The sequence below is a fragment of the Pseudonaja textilis genome, chromosome 3 (assembly GCF_049901715.1).
Source record: "Pseudonaja textilis isolate UNSWEBS1 chromosome 3, rPseTex1.2, whole genome shotgun sequence".
NCBI classification, from domain to species: domain Eukaryota; kingdom Metazoa; phylum Chordata; class Lepidosauria; order Squamata; family Elapidae; genus Pseudonaja; species Pseudonaja textilis.
Genome location: NC_141992.1, coordinates 44,611,780 through 44,629,396, shown reverse-complemented (window position 1 = coordinate 44,629,396; position 17,617 = coordinate 44,611,780). Strand labels below are relative to the sequence as shown.

General features: G+C 34.8%; 1 protein-coding gene across 5 annotated transcripts in view; it reads left to right on the top strand.

Annotated features, from left to right (window-relative positions):
• TMCC2 (transmembrane and coiled-coil domain family 2) overlaps positions 1-17,617 on the top strand; it is an 82,160-nt gene that overhangs the window by 40,772 nt on the left and 23,771 nt on the right. Inside the window, exons 1-2 of one of the 5 annotated variants that reach the window (XM_087929420.1) lie at positions 5,584-5,811; positions 13,620-13,797. The exons of the other annotated variants lie outside the window; for them this stretch is intronic. Of the exons in view, the coding sequence (XP_087785546.1) occupies positions 13,729-13,797 (69 nt within the window). The 5' untranslated portion in view covers positions 5,584-5,811; positions 13,620-13,728. Of the gene's footprint in view, positions 1-5,583; positions 5,812-13,619; positions 13,798-17,617 lie in introns of those variants that run through there. 5 annotated transcript variants of the gene reach the window in all.

Sequence of the window (17,617 nt, the reverse complement as noted above, 5' to 3'; positions counted from 1 at the left end):
ATTCCATCCAACATTGTTAATAGAGAATGCCAAATGGAAGCTATCAAATTTGGAATATTAGACTACTGATCTATCTAGGTCAGGATTATGTACCATGGTTGATCTTAGCAGTCACAAATTTCAGACAAAAATCTCTCCCAGGCCTATTTGGAGATGTAAGAACTGAACTTATAACTTTTATTAGTTAACCATTATTCTGTGGCCCTCCTCCAAGTATTGGGAATATTTATGTTATCTTTGGAGCCTCTTGTAAAGAGGTGACATTTGTCTAACTCTGTCTCCACATCTTCCACAAAACTATTAATGAAACTACTTAAATCTGTTTTGGTGTACATTTAAATGCAAGGGTAAGGACAAATAATTTTAGGGCAGAAAATTCTGAGAAACTTTATTTTTTAAAAAAAATTGGGGGGGGGAAGCCTAGTTTATATTTTATGCATCAGGATATGAAAAATGAAAAGCGTACTTCATATCATTTGTGTACTGATGCTATGTTTGAGGATAAAAACTTGAACATCCTCTCTTTTAATTATTAGTCTGTTAACTATTTTGCTATATTTCCTAAGAATACTACTATTCTATTTGGTCTTTCTATTGTGTTTGTTCAGAATTTCTAAAATTAGCTGAAATATATTGATGTATATTTCAATATATTTCACTGAATTATACTGGCAAAGTTTTTTCTTCTCCAAAACTGTTACGTTCAGATCATAATGGGACATCCTGTGAGGTTAAAATGGTCTATTATTACTTTGTTGTCACAATGAGTTCTGATTACAAATTTGTGACCATTCTTTTGCACAAACTCTGGCCTGTTTATCTTATGTAGTATCTAGAGAGCATCACTTGTAAATGATGGGATATCACACTAGAGGCAGAGGTCTCCAGTGTGGTAAGTAGATTCTTACAAAAGCTTGAATAAATAATTTTGTTTCTTTTTCTAGAAGGAGGTGAGCTCTATAGCATAAGTTTGTTACATTAGCAAAGTTCTGATGAAATTGGGATTTGAGAGTACTGATGGCATTGGTGATTATTTTTTGCTTATTATAAGGCAGGGGTGTCAAACTCACGGCCTGTGGGCCGGATTCATCATGTGCTGGCCTTGATCCCTCCCGGTTTAGCGAAGGGGGGAAAAGTCCTGATATGTCACATGACACCGCCATGATGATGGGAATTTGACACCCTTGTTGTAAGGGATGCTGATTCAAGAGTGGAGTAATTTCCTTGAGAATCTATAATATATTTTGCTTTGTGCAATATATAGACTGTAAGGAGCGCTTTACTTCCAGTCCTTTAAGAATGACATCATGTTATAGCTATCACTCCCATAATTCCCTGTAAATAGATCTAAATGTAACTAAGCAAATGAAGACAATCCAAGCTCAATTCTTCATACATCAGGGGTTTTTTTTCTAAAATGATCCAGTGCTCATTGTCCCAAAATAATAGCAATGAGGACAGGCTTCATATTGCTTCAGTGATGATTAGGTAATGCTATGAGTTTATAAGTCACTCCTGAGGAAATGACTAGGTGGAACAGTTGGCATTGATGAAGTCATTGAGAAATAATATATTAGATTATTGGTCTACTCAGAGTAGACCAAGGATGTTAAATCTGAGGAAGCAGCTAGATTTATTTCATTATGTCAAGAAGCAAAAGTATAGAGAATTTGAAGCTTGTTACTTTGATAATTCCAAACAGTCCTTCAGTATTCTATGTGTGTCTGTCCAGGATTTCTTTATAACTTTAGACTCTAAAATGAGGGTTCTAAAAAGGTATCAAATAATTGCCAGAGAACATATAAATTCTTTAGATTTTTTTATATGCTTTGAGTCATGATTTTCAATTTTCCATAGGTTATATACCTATTTTTTACATAATTATTATTGAAGTTTAAAAATACAAAAATTTGAAGCTAATTCAAATTAAGAAAATCTTAATGTTTATTCCTTTTAAGTCATGTCCCAAAGCTAATTTCTTTTCATTCTATCTTTTCACAACAACTCCTTCACAAATATAACACATATCTTTGTTAGTTCAAAATTAGCAAGTTGTCCAAGTCACTCTTCTGGGTTGAAATCTACACATTCAAGTCACTCTTCTGATGTATTATTTGTGTGTCCTTTTTAGCTATTAAAACATCTGCTAGTTTCATTTGTAAGTCTTGTATAATACCTTTTTCAATGTCATTTTTGTATTCTGTCAATTTTAAATCCACAGCCAAAACAGTCTGATTCTAGGTGTATCCTCTTCTATTTTTTCTTTTGAATCCATCTTTATAGTAATAGTCAGTCTTAAAAGTATATTGTTGCCAAATTTCCTTGAATTTTTCCAGAATTAAAATACTTGTTTCATTCTGTATTATTGGCCCTTCTCCTTTTATTATAATCTAGCTCTTTCTGGTTTCCTGTAGTAACCAGACTTCAATATTTCCTCTTGTGTTTTTCTCTAATCTACAACACTTCCCCAAGTGATGATTTCTTACCCTTAAATTAAAAATCTTCATATATTTTGAATACATTTTTAAACAAATTACAAAAAATATTCTTATAATTATTTCAAAATCTTATTTGCAGTCACCCATAGTACTTTAGAACTTTCGAAAATCAGTGTTCTAATCACCTTTGCTTTTTATTTCCAAATTTTAAAACATTTTCTTTAGCTTCTTTAACTTACATGAAACTTGTTTTGCTGAGGGTTGAAGAAAAATCACTTATTCTTCTAAAAGTTCTTGGTATCTAAAAAGGAATTTAAAAGCCAGTTTTCCAGTAAGAAAGGAAGTGGATGAGCCCAGTGCATCTGTTTGAAAGTACCAAAGTGTGACTTGGACAAAACTAATTGTCCTGGTACCGAGAACCCTAAAACCTGCTAGAAACCCTGTTTTATGGTCTCATTGTGGGGAGTGTGTTTAAAGAACACTTTAAAGAGGATCCCAAGTCCTCTCCATAACCCAGGGAAGAATTTGGGGACCCAATTCATTCACTGAACTATATTCAGTTCTCCATTGCTTCCCCAGATTTCTGTCTGTCTGTCTGTCCATCCGTCCATCCACCCACCCACACATCCATTTGAGTATGTAGATAGCAAAAGAATAAATTGTGATTTAATATTGAAAAATGTTCTAATCTAATGCATTTGCCATACAAAAACCCTCCTGAAAACTCACTAGTAACATCATGCTCATATTCTTGATTAGTTCTTTATTTAGAAAACTCATTAAGGTGAAACTTGCTTGTAATGCAATTGGTGTATCTGTTTTTAAATTGGATTAGGATCATGATGCTGGGGAAGTTTAATGATTGACCCCAGTGATAGCATTCCTCCCAGGCATGGGAAGATATTTCATCCCTATGCAATGCAGTTATTCTGTTGATTCCTCCCAGGCTGCTATTTCAATTTTAAAAATAGCAGTGTAAATATATAAAGCATTTAGATGCATTTATCTAATTTAGACCTAAAATGGGTTTAGTTTATTTTTTTCTGTGCAGCTTGGTTTAACCTTGGTTCTCTTGCTGGTGCAATGCGGTTCTAACAAAAATGGCAGGAGTACCTATGCCTTTAAAAAAACTTAAAATCTTTTAAAAATGATTTAGATATATTAAAGTTACAATTGACTCAGTTTCAAAAATCCAATTAAGTTTTAAATGGTTTGAAGCCTTCCTTATCTGATGACAATGGACTTCATTTAAAACAGCACACTAGTATGAGCACCATCAAAATTAACTTACGGAGTTGAAAAAGTAAACTGATTTTACATCTCCGGCTTCTTTAAGAAATGTTTCAACAATTATATGGTGATGGCTATCCATCCAGCTATAAAATGCAATCGCATTGCCTCTAAGGTGAAAACATGGCATTTTATTTTGGACAGTAGGAGAAAGCATGAGCAAGTTTATGCCAACCAAGTCTATTTATGAAGCCCTTTTTACCATTTATGCAATCAATTTACCAAGTCTTTTTATGAAGAAAAATAGAAACAGAAATCCATTTTTGCTCCCCTCCCCCTTTTTTGGTAGTTATTTTCCTTTTCCTTTGTAAAATATAATGATAACAATGATTACTTGTTTATTGGGTAACCTAATCTTAAAGGTAATCATCTTGAGTGTTTTTGGACTTCCATTACAAACAGTTCTGAAAATACAAATTGAGATTTATTATGTTCATTTTGTTCTACAAGTACAAAAGGGTCTACAGGTGCTTCATCTGACTAACCTTGACTGGACTTAAAAATTAAGCAATCTGGTGAGTACCAGAATGAGCAGCCTTTAGGAATATAAAGAATGTAAACTAGAATGAGAAGTTGAGGCATATCTTGCAAGAAGGCAGAGGGAAATAACTTTCCTACATTCAGAAAATTACATGGATATCTCTAAAGAGTTACAAAAAGTTGAACTAGAACTGATAGAGATTTGACCTTTTTATAGCTGAAGAAGGCTGTTAACGGATTTTTTTAAAAGATCAGCAATGACAATCCCCTGTCATTCAGACATTCAGGCCAGAAGACATAAGAAAAAAAGAAAGGGATTGGAAAAAAGAAAGAAAAACAGACGCAAGGATATACTAAGTATTGGTTATTATTTTATTATCATAATCAGCTAGAAAAGAGGAGCCCAAAAGCTGTGCTTCCATTAAAGCTCTTATGCTATCTATTCTCTTTTCTGGCCTTTCCAAAGTACTTGAACATTACAATCTTCTATAGATTTCAATGGGCTTCTTCATGACTTATATTGCCAAATTGCATTCTGTAATGTATTATCATGTTTCTTTGCTAGACTATATCTCAGTTCTTTCCTCTTCATTGCACTATAGAGAAAGAATATTGACTTGAAATAGAGGTCATTTTAATAGTACTTACTTGATACTGAAAACATTAGGAAACAAAAGTGGTATTTTCCTTATGCAACTTTGTTCCAGAGGTGGTATTCAGCAGGTTCTAACCAGTTCTGGAGAACCGGTAGCGGAAATTTTGACTAGTTTGGAAAACTGGCAAATCTCACCTCTGACTCTGAGATTTTACAGTATCCTTCCCTGCCACACACACCAAGCCACACCCACGGAACCGGTAGTAAAAAAATTGAATCCCATCACTGCTTTGTTCCATATCCATTTTGGAGATTTCATAGAAGTGAGTTTTTGAGAGACAGACAGAGTCCTGGTTCAATAACCTTTGCCCTACTAAGTCGGAAAAAAAATGGAACCAATAGCCTGTGTCCTACTTTCTTGAAGGTATAACATGATAGCCCAAGGTGGTGACTCTATGCTCATGTGTTGAAATAGAAAATCATCCCATAGGTTTTCAATGACTGGATACTTCTCATGCTTGAAAATCCTGGGATGCCTCAAATGATCTGTCTGAGCTTCAGACAAGAAGTTGTTGCTTGAGAAGGACTGGCAATGCTTGTCATTTCTGACTCGGCGTTTTCTCATTGGTCGGGATTTGGGTGCAACTGTGGCTCCTTCCTTCATGCCAGCTGACTTCTAGCTGGATTAGGTTTCAAGGTTCTGCCTCTTCATGCCCTTTTAAAGATTGGGTTACTAAGAACTTGTCAGGATTGACAACTGTCCAGGAATGAAAAACGGCTCCAGAGAGCTGAAACGTTTGGACTGTTTGAGAGGCACTGTTCACAAACCATGCAGGAACCAGAGCAAGTGAATTAAAATAGAGGAGTATTTTCAGAAAGAAAAAGAAAAAGAATGGTGGAGGCAAAAGACATTTCTTTGAGAGACATTTAGAAGAGCAAAAATACCCTGACCTAGCACAACATGACATTGGACTAAGGACAGTGGAGAATTTCACAGCATTTCCAAGAGTATCCTTTATATTATATAGCACTATAGCTTGAAAATAGCAACCTTCTGCTCCTTTCCAAAGCAATGTTAATTTAGGGAGTTCTAGAGTAGAATTGTGTTAGAAGGTGCCTTTGGGTGCAGATCTTATCTATATATGATTTTTACTTGTACATTTGTTGTTTGTTTCTGTTTTTCAAATATCTATACATATATAAATATATATTATATATACATTTATAAAAGTCACAAACATATTTTTGTATATATCTTCAGTAGCTCTCATTAAAATTTTCTATGCCTCAACTTCTCATCCATTCCATTGGATAAACTCTGTATTTTTTTTTAAAAAGCTAAGATTAAGAATGCCTTTGCTTCTACCTACCGGATTAGAACAGATTCGTTAATTCCAAGTAGTGTAAACTTAGTTTTGAGTGGTGACTCAAGAATAGCAATGTTGCATAGGGATTAAAATAAAATACCATATTTTTAGCAAATTATATGCTGTATTATTTCAGATCTATTATTTGTGAAGGCGACTGTAGTTCCCCTGAATGAAACCTTTGTTTGCAGAGTTCACAGAGTTCTGAATTCAGGGGATGAAATCATGGTAATATGAGCTCTCTCCTCTACTTCTTTTCTTAGTTGCTGAAATGAGATGAGATCTTTGATCCCGTAACCTAGACTTGCTGGCTGGCAAGAAAGCAAAGAAGAAATCAGCTGTGCTTTATGATACTAATTTCTTTCTCAATACATGGACATAGTTGACATTAAACTTATGGACAATTCTCACCATATATTTGTATTTTACAATACAAATGTTATTTGTTATAATACTATTAATTATACCAATCTTTTTTCTCTATATAACTTTACTGCAATCATTGCACGATCAGTAAAAAGATTATAAAATTATAGCAAAATTATAAACCCTAAAACACGCAATGATGCTAATTAAAAACAAAACAAATATTGCATTAAACATAATGTGGATAATCATCTTTTGGCAACCATGATAGGATAGCAATATCTGTACAGCAGATACTAGCTGAACTGAAGTGGGGAGATTGAAGCTAGTAAAAAGATGCTTAAGACAGAGCATATGGCATTCATGATGAGCACTCAATCATAAAAGCCTTTTAAAAGGTAGGTAGGTAGGAGGCAGACAGACAAACCCAGACAGACAAAGACAGACATATATAATCTGACAGGACTATGACTATGGATCTAGTACTCTGCCTTGAGTTCTTTTTCTGCCATAAATATATTCTTCTGTTACTGCCTGAAGGTCTTGCTCAATGAATGTGTTTGAGTCCTTGTCATTTGCATGTTGGCACAGAAGGTAATTGCGCATCTTCATTTTGATAAATAAATCCAAAATAATTCAGATTTTGATTCTGAGTTTATAAGAATTCTGAGTATACAAATTTACTCGCTGAAACCCTTTTTTTGTTTGGTTAAATGATATATATTTATTGATAAAAGTGATCACACAGATGATGATTGCAAATTTTATGAATATTTATATTATGGCAAAGTAAAAATAGTGTGACAATATATGGAGCTTTACAAAAAACTTTTATTGAAAGTGGTTCATTTTTAACGTAATCATTAAAGAGAACAAACGAACAGAGGCTCTGAGGTTACTCAGTTGCTTATTTCTGTTCGGAAGCAGACTAAGTAGGCACACAGAGTATGTCCTTACCTGCTTATATGTATTTCTGATTTAGGTATAGTTGTTCTAAATATATTTATAAATCAATGCAACCCTGAGTCCATTTTGATTTCCTTTGAAGCTGTAAGCAGGGAAAAGGAGGTATTTATCAGCAATATCTACACCAGCCTGCCAGACCTGTTTCTGGGGGTTTCAATTTTGCACTCCCCGCTATCAGAGTTCCAGGTTGCCCAGGTATAACTTATTCCCACCAGTGATAGAACAGGGGTTTCATCTATTTGTGAGTAGGAAGATACCTCATTCAACCAGTATCTGGATGGGACAGAACAGTATCTTTCTTGTGTAGGAATAAGCCTTTAAATGAATGCCACATTTTTCACTTACCATGTTATCAGTTCCAAGTCATTTTGGAATAATCAAGAAATACAATTTTTATAATAAAAGTAGCAAAAGTTTTCAGAGAATAGTTCAGTTGCTAGAAGTAGCATAAGGCTGAAATCACTGCGGATGGCAGCACCTGAAAAAATCTAAAACCAAAGAGATAACGAACTATAACATTATCTTGATTTGAGCAAGCAGCACTAAACTGAAATAAACAATCCCTTGTTTAACTAAATAAATGACACTTACCTCAGCAGATCCACTTCTTTCAAGGCTATTGTTTAATTTTATTACAAAGATGTATATACTACTTTGGGATCTTGGTTCTAGATTCCTCATGTGGCATCTGTTTTATGACTCCCACTTTCCTTATGGGTGGCCTTTAGCCAAAACTTTCAGGGAACAAAGAAACTCCTAACTTCCTCCTTCCCGCTCTTTACCATCCTATTCCTCTTATTGGAGAGGACAGAGTTTTTCATCTTGAAAACTCATCTATTCAGGAGTCCTCAAAATTTTCAAAAATGTCAGCTAGCCCAGCAGGTTATTCAAAATTAAGAGTTCCTTTTATTCTCTCTGGTTGCATTTGCTTTTGTTGAGGTATGTTAGTGGCTATCTTGGGTGTGAGAATCAGAGACCAAGATTATTTTAAAATATAATAAAGACAATCTGAAACAAGATGGCTTATCTGTGTGTATGTCCTGTCTGTATGCAGATTGTGAGGACAAAATGTAATTAAAATGAGTTTTTATGTCTTAATGCTATCTCTCCTCTCTTCTTAAAACCAATCGCCTTAAAAAGATTCTTTCATTTGAAGAATACAGAATTTGCAACATCAATCAGATATAGCCAAAATCATCTATAAATAGTTTCTTCATAATTTGATAATAGCTATAATCAAGGATAATTTTTCTATCATAATCCTCATCAGGAGAAAGTAAACTGGCTGTGATCCACATTAATAATCATTTTACAAAGTAGAACAGAAAATGCAATACATTCAAGAAAAAACATGGAACTAGAATCTCCTTAAATTTTATAAGCAAAATAATCTTTTTCCATATACTCCTTGGGGGAATCAAATGCAAGTAAGAGGAGAACCAGGGATAAATAATAGATTAAAAACTGGCTGCTTAGTTGTTAGTGATCAAAATATTGCTCTGCACAAGAGGGAAAATAACCACAGTGACATGTTTATGATTCATTTTTCCAGTTCAGGGGTTTGCTTAAATTAGCATATGGCAAAACCTGAGATTTTAGTCATAAATATCTTTCATCTGTCTTTAACATGTATATTTGTTGATTATATTTATCTATTGCTTTTTAATTAAAAACAGTGCTTTACCCCCCCAAAATAGAAGAAATAAAACAGGGAGAAATCAATTAATAAAAATATTTATCTATTAAATTTCCTTTTATTATCTTATGATTAAGATGAATAGGAGCAGATTTATTTAAACACCTCTGGCATGTAAATTGTTAAAATTTGCTTTATTTTTCTTCCAGAGTCTAGAAGTACCACAAATGTTTTATAATATTATTCTTAGGGAGCTGAGCAAATAACAGTGTGGATAGTGAAAGGGTGGCAAAGCTTGTTAAGATAAAACAGTTGAGATTCTACTTGGGATATTATTATTATGGTGGTTAATCTTTGTTGAGATGCACAGCCTTTGGGGCTGGTTGGTAGATCAACAGCTCAAGTCCTAACCAAGGAGCTAGGAACTGTTAAAGTAGCGTCGGGGGATATAAGCTGTTCCAAGTAGGGTGGTTTGGTTTTTTTTGTAGAATCAGGGCATTCAAGTCTGATAAATTCAGAATTTCCTATTATTATTATTATTATTATTATTATTATTATTATTATTATTATTATTATTATTATTATTATTATTATTTGCCTCCAAGTCAGTTTTGGACTTTTGATGATTGCTTGGACTAGTCCCTGCAGTTTCTTGGCAAGATTTTTCAGAAGTCATTTGCCATTGTCTGCTCCAAAGGCTGACAAGGTATGACTAGTCCAAGTCACACAGCTGACTTTGATCCCTGTAGGACTAAAATTTGCAATCTCCCAGTTTCTAGTCTGATTCTTAACCACCACACCAAACTGATTCTCTATGTTTCCTTTATGGGGTATGTTATATGTTTTAAATTCATTCCATATGCTACCCCCACCTTATAAAGGAAATCACTTTCAAATATGGTAAAGAAGATGGAAGAGTGATCCAAATTTGAAGGGATGTATGGACACATACAAAACATTGTCATCAAATCAAGGGCATTTTTCTAAAATGCAGAAAGTCCAGTAAAGATATAGCTTTCTTAGAATAGCCAACATATGCTACATCTGTATCCACATGTACTCCAACCCATTTCCCCTTCAGATTTTGATCTTTACACAATCTTAATGTGTCTTTAAATTCCAGTTATTTGAGACTGATACAATATTTAAAATAACTGGAAAACTGGAAAATGGCTGAACTAATTTATTGGGATATTTTAAATGTGAAAATTATAAGATAAACTTTTCCTGGAACTGAACTGAATTTTAAATGGAGTGTTCCATATTGTTTTCTTAACAACAATTACAGATATATATTGCCACTACTTTTTTCCAGGACTTTGGAAGGGGGAGAGAGACCAGGGAAATAACTTCCCCTAGTCTACAGTTTAGTCTCTCGTTAAATACTGGCCACATCTAACTTGGGTTAACTTTTGGGAATTCAGTCTAAGTGGTGAACTACTCATCCTTTGTGTGTAATATTTGAACTAAATATGGTAATATCTGTTTCTTTTATGTCCTTCCTATGTTTAGTGCCATTAATTTTAGCCTTAAGATAATGTAGTTTTCTTTTTTCTAATGTAACAGTTAGAGGAAAAACCCAAAGAAAATACAGGAAATGCTCAATTTAACAACTATTCATTTAATGTTTGAATTTACAATGGAACTTGAAAAAGTGACTTATGACCATTTTTCACACTTCCAACCATTGCAGCATCCCCATGGTCACATAATCAAAATTTGAACATTTGGCAACTGGCATGTTTTTATGATGGTTGCAGTGTCCCAGGGTCATGTCATCACTTTTTGCAACCTTCTGAAGAACAAGGTCAATGGGAAAGCCAGATTTACTTAACAATTGTGTTACTAACTTAACAGCTGCAGGGATTCATTTAAGAACTACAGCAAGAGAGGTAATAAAATGGGGCAAAGCTCATTTAACAACTGCGTGGCTTAGCGACAGAAATTTTCAGTTTAATTGTGGTCATAAGATGAGACTTACCTATAAAAAAAATCAATGCTGATGCAAGCAATTAGATTTTGTTGCCATGTTGAGAAATTTACTTTGTGGTTATTTGAAGAATTCTGTTTAGAAGTTTAATAAGATTCAAAGAAAAATCAGAACCCAATAGTATATATTGCTTTTGAATTTTTGTTCTTATCAAAATAGGGCCATCTCTTAACTGTGATGAACATTGATTTTTTTTCAGTTCTTTACCCTGAGAGAAGTGTGTTTGAAATGTCTAGAGTACAATACAGTACAACACAGTACAGTAGTGATATAATTGCAGTGTTGCAACAATTGTAAATATGAGAAAATAAAGATCATTTCTCCATGTATTCTATTGCTCTATAGTTCCATAAAAATTGATAATCTCTTTGTTTAGTTTGATTGCTCACATCCAAGCAAGACTGAAATATCCTAGTTTCCCTGTTCCCACAGTTCAAATGTGTTACAGTTCCTTTGCTGGAAATGGGAACTGGAATGACTCCACTATGCAGAGTGAAAGTTGGTTTCTGATATTAAGTAATGATTTCATGAACTCCCAGTTGCATGTTGTGGCGCCAAACCACAGGAAGCTGTCTAGCATTGCCTTCAATTAACTGAGATGATAAGAAGTGAAGGCAGATAAAAAGGAGTGTAGACAGATAAACATTTCAAGCTATTTTGCATTCATCATGTAATCTAACTTTCTTCAAAGTGAGCTTTGATGATTTGCCAGCAGGCCCAAGCATGCATTGTCATCTATATGGGGCTGGACTATACACAAACAGGGATTGTGAAACTTCTGGAATTTCCTATCATGAAGAACCAAAATAGCTTCCCCTAAATCCCAATCAGAGCAATAAATCCTGATGATGAATGATCTGAGTTTGAAAACTAGCAAGAACAAGTGATTAGTAGTTTAAACAAAAAAAAAGTCTATGGTGGTGAATGATAAGCTAAAATTTGCTTATCCATGTGGCCTTGCCCACCAAATAAGTTTTTAGTACTAAATTTCTATTATTTGTGCACATATAAAACAAACTAATACATTAATCAAGTGTGAATTACTTATAGTTTAAAATTAGAATGATGCTGGCTTTCTTCCACCCACCATATTTAATAATATTTTGCAGTATAATAAATTTGACATGTTCAGTTTGGAGGAAGTGTATTGCATAACAGCATGGAAAGAAAAAGTTTCTCTTTCAGTAAGAGAAATGAAGAACTAAGTAACTAATTAAAATGGTGTTTATAAGCTTGCTTTTTCTTTTTTCTTTTTTGGAAAACTTTTGAGTTGAAAGTCTTCTTTCTGTATTAGAACCTTACATTTTGAAGATACTTTATCAAGAGAATCATTCCCAAAATAAGCATGAATTAGAGAAGGTTAAAAGGAAATATTTATTAATACATACATTGAAGGGTGCGCCTGCTCTCCTTTTTGGACATACTACTTGTTGATAGAAAGGTTGATTCTTTAAAAAAAGCGTATTTGGGTTTTAGGATGTGCACATCTCCTTGCTTAAATATCCTCCAAGGCACTGATCTGCGTTCTAGATATTGCTCAGAATTACCATTTTGCATCTTATTGGGGGGAAATAGTATTTTCATAATGATGATAGGTAGCAATTTTAATTCTGAGAATGCACTTCTCTGAGGCTATTGACAGTGGAATATTAAATTTTTAAAAATTAATGTATTCTCAGAATATATTGTATGGTTGTACAATGTATGTTAACCAAAAACAGTTATTATATGTTTGATAGTCAGAGTTTGTTGCTTGATTTGCTAGTGTGGAAAAAGCATTTCAGTTTATATATGATGATGTCTCTTTGGTTATCCCTGTAGCAAAGTTTCCAAAGAAACTTCAGAAACTTATGCTAGAAGCCTACGTTCATATGAATCTTTGGTTGAGATAATTTTTACCTGCGTGGATACTTAGGAAGTTGTTTGAAAAGTTCTTCAGACTATACTTTTATTAGGATGTAAATCTAATTGAGTTCAGTATTACTTGCTGCAGATAAACAACTGGATTATCAGTAATGCAAGAGCCAGATCATCCACTACAGACAAAAGTTTAAATACTCTAAAGCCAGAGTACTTTGTTCAAATAATTGCATTTAACAGGGATCCCATGCTATTTTTGTAGTGATTGCCATAAATAAATACATGAATTAATTTATTTTAGAAATTTATGAATTCCTCCCTTGAAAGACAATCCAAATTCAGACCTAAGTTGTGGTGGATGTTTGTCTTCTGGAAGCACTTGAGTGAGAAGAGAGAGGGCAGAGACTAAATAGAAGGACCGAGGGGCCCCTCTGCCTCCTGAGAGTTGTGTGTTCTTTTTGCCTTTGAGTTCATGCTGTTCTCCTCAGTATTAGCCAGAGCTCATTGTACTGGCTGTTGATTCAGAGAGAGCCTCACCTCACATGCCTTCCTTTTTTCTTTTCTTTTATTAAATGCTTTGCATGCCCCAACCAAAATGTAGCTTGCCAGCCCTTAACTCAGTTTATGTCAGGAGGCTGGTCTCAGATCCATTGCAGTTTGTTGACAGTAAATTTGGTTCTTGATGAAGAGTTTCCCTGTGCAACAATTGCACTAATAGTTTATAACTAAAGCTACTCCTCATGCCACATTCCTGTGATTCCTGTGCTGGGAAGAAAATACTGCTGCTCAACTCTTTCCTTGGAGTCTTTGTAAGTACAGCCTTCTTCCTTCTGCCTGGGTAAGGCAAAATGTTTCTTAGGCATGAACTCTTCTTCCAAAGGAGAAGCATAGTTTCCTTAAGTAGAATGAGGAAGTGGTTGAGCGAATAAAGCTCGGTAAGGTTATGATGAGTGAGGAGCCATGTTTGGGAAAGAACATCATGAGGGACCATAATAAAATTATCAAAGTTATGGTCTTGGATGCAAGGATGTCATTTTCTTTGCTTTGACAAAGAAGCAAAACTTGTCTCCCTGCATGACAGTTCTTTTTCTTATCACATTAAAATATGAGAAATATGCCAGCTGTTGTGATTTAATTAGTGAACTTTGAACAGAAGTCCTACTTTTAATTGGTAGTTCTTGGAAAATATGCATGGTTATTCTTATGAGAAAATTATTTCAGTCTTGTTCTAATCCTAGTCTCAATTTTATTCACTGTGGTCTTTTCCTTCCCAAAGTTTATTAATGTATACCCTGCTAGCCTTATTCAGTGCATGGTTCCTATCTTTTGATTGATTATACATTCTGTAGCATTGTGTAACTGACGTATTAAATGGGCCCAAAGGCCATCTGCTTAACTTCCTTCCTCCCTCCCTCCCTCCTTCCCTCCCTGGTCATATTGTAGATCAGGGGTCTCCAGATTTGGCAACTTTAAGATTTGTGGACTTGCTGGCTGGGCAATTCTGGGAGTTGAAGTCCAGAAGTCTTAAATTTGCCAAATTTGGAGACTCCTGTTGTAGATGGAGGCATATTATAACAAATATATATTCTGTATATTAATATAGTAAAAATGGCATTGCTGTTTGAAAGATCCAAGAATGACTGTTAATGTATATTGTACATAGTGTATACTCATGCAGCTGTTATGAATTGGTAGTCTTTTTAATACTTATTATTTTTCTGAATCAGATCATAGGCAACAATACAGCAGAACAGGAGGCATAAGCCCCCAATCCTACCTCAAAGAAAACTCCACAATTTGTTTCTGATTTAGGCTGAAAAATACTTTTTGGTTATATGTTGAAACAGTTGGTATTTGGGAAATCCTAATTGATTTAGAATGATCTGCATTTATCCCAGCATGAAGATATTCTAGCTACCATTTGGAGATAATAGGAATGGATTATAACAACCCAGGTCCATCTTTGATTTGCTGGGAAGGCACTCTCTATTCAGGTTTCTGGCTTTGCTTTGAAAGTAGCATTTTCTACTCTTGTTAGCTGTGGTCCGGGTATTCTGCATCCTTCTCTCCTTTGCAAATGCCTCTGTTCTGAGTGAGTGGCATGGGTTCTTGTGCTTCCCCGTTCCCTTGTCGGACTCTACTATTTACCTTCAACCAACCACTTTGTGGTTGCTGGTTCAAAGCTGTCATGAAAGGTTGGACTTTTGTTTTGTGGTTGTTTAAAGGTTCAGTAGGGGAAAGGGGAATGGCTAGCATTCTTTCTCCCTCTCTTTTAATTGCTGAAATTCAGAAGAATCTTATTTAGTTTCTCCTTTGGCCTAAGTGACAAGAGCCCTAAAATAGTTGCATTTTTAATGAATACTCAAAACAGGCCCACAGAAGGGAAAGCGGTTGACGCTTGCTTTCTTGGGATGGATGGGAAGAGAAAACGCACAGGGATAACCACTAAATAAGGCCCATGGTTTAATTGGGATCCAGAGAGAACACAATTATGACCAAAGTGAAGGAAGAGTTTAAAATCCAGAAAGATATTTCTTAATGAGGCTTCGCTTGCAGCTGATTGACATATGGGGGTCAAGTATATGAGAGCTGCCACTGCTATTTGCTATTTTCCTGGGGAGGGGAAATATATTAGGGAAAATATTAAACCATCCTTTATAGTTTATTTTAAGAAAAATTATACATAATCTGATTTGCTTAAAGTCATTGTTCTGTCTTTTAATTGCTGGCTGAATATAAAGTCAGATTAAACTCTACAAATGCTTCCATACAAAGTTTCTTTATTAGATCACATCGCATCTTCAAATATAACTGACGGTTACATTGAGATTCATCTAATGTCCAACTCTTTGCACAGCTGACTTCATAGTGTAAAATTATAGTGATCTTTCATCCCATAATGATGAGCAAAGGGTGAGACACCAGCATGGGGCTGGGTTCCAAGCAAGAGTGAAGGAAACTCCCCCAACCCAACCAAGGGTCAATTCAGTGACCAATCACTAAGATGTGACCACATAACATGAACTACATTTCCCATGATGCGTTAACTACATTTACTATGAGGCATTCCCTTAAGGGGACAGGTCCCAATTCTAACTTAACTATCTCAATTCCCAATTACCTATATACTGTCTGGGCAGCACAGTCATACCTTGAGTATTAAATGTAAAAGTATGATTTATTCATACATTTAAATGTGTTCTGATTTGGTCATACATTTTCAATTAAAATGATTTAATTATAATAACCAGAGCTCTTAGAATTCAGTTGATTTCAGTACAACTGGGAGGGGGACTTCATTCCTTTGTGTGTTTCTTGAGATAACATTCCTGTTTCTGGCCAATAGAAGTAAACAAACTGCTGTCCACTTCACTGGCAAACTAGCAGAAGAACATGTCTGTTTTTGCAAAAGTGAACAAGATAGCACCCATGCAAGGAAACCACTGGCTGTTTCCTTCCATAGTGAAAAAATGTCCCCAAGCAGTCAGAGTTCATAGGAAGTACAATAATCCTATATAGAAATGTCTGCCTTGGGATCAAAGGTCATTTGGGGAGGAGCAAAAATTTCAATATCTGAATATCATTCTTGGCTATTTTACATAAGGTGCTATAAGAAAACATTTCATCTTCTACTCCCCCCCCCCCCCGTTCTTTGGAGAAAAGACAGGACTTGGAATGGAAATAGGAAACGTTGGTTCGTTTTCTGTTTTTTTCCCCCTTTTCCTTCCCCCAGGGATTTCCTACCTTTGTCTCTTTGTACCACTGAATACATATTACGAGTAAAGCATTCAGAAGGGACACTTTGCAAAGTACATTGGCATGAGTGCAGACACATTCTTCAGAAAGTTCACTGTAGATAGTTTGAAAGATTTCCCCAGTTGTCCCTGTTTGTCTCAATGTATCTATGTATATATGTGTATAAAATGTTTCTGATGGAACTAGGGAAGAAGATATGGATTCAGGCAGCAGGGGAAAATCTTTGAAGTCTTCTGTCAGATGCTGTTATTTGTGGAGGTCTGAAGGTTGAAATAATGTTTATATTTTTATACCACCTTAGGAATGCTTTTAAATTGCAATAACAGTTTAATTTATAGTCTTTTTTTTTTCATTGTCTCTTGGTTCTCTTCTACTTACAAAAAAAATGTATTAACATGACAAAGGAGACAGAATAACTACATAATGGTTTGTGGTTTGAAGGTGACACTATGTACTTCATTTGGGAGTGCTCTGAGCCTGACTTTGATTGTGGGGAAATCAGAAAAGAAACTAAGAAACCAAAGAGGAGGGTTATTATGCAGATGATGCAAAATTACCTTTCCTACATTGAAAAATGCATATATTTAAAGAACTGAACTGATTTGGAGCCCTTGGTAGCATTAACCATTAGCGCCAGCATTAGCAGCCGATACAGCTACAACTATGGATGAAAGAGGCATATATTTATTTATTTATTTTTATTTTATTTATTTGTCAATTGTTTACGAGATAATAAGTAAAAGTGTATACATAATTATGAATACATGAAATGAGTACATATAAGAAAAATGAAAGAAAAATAAAAGAAACAATAGGACAGGGACGGTAGGCACGTTGGTGCGCTTATGCACGCCCCCTACAGACCTCTTAGGA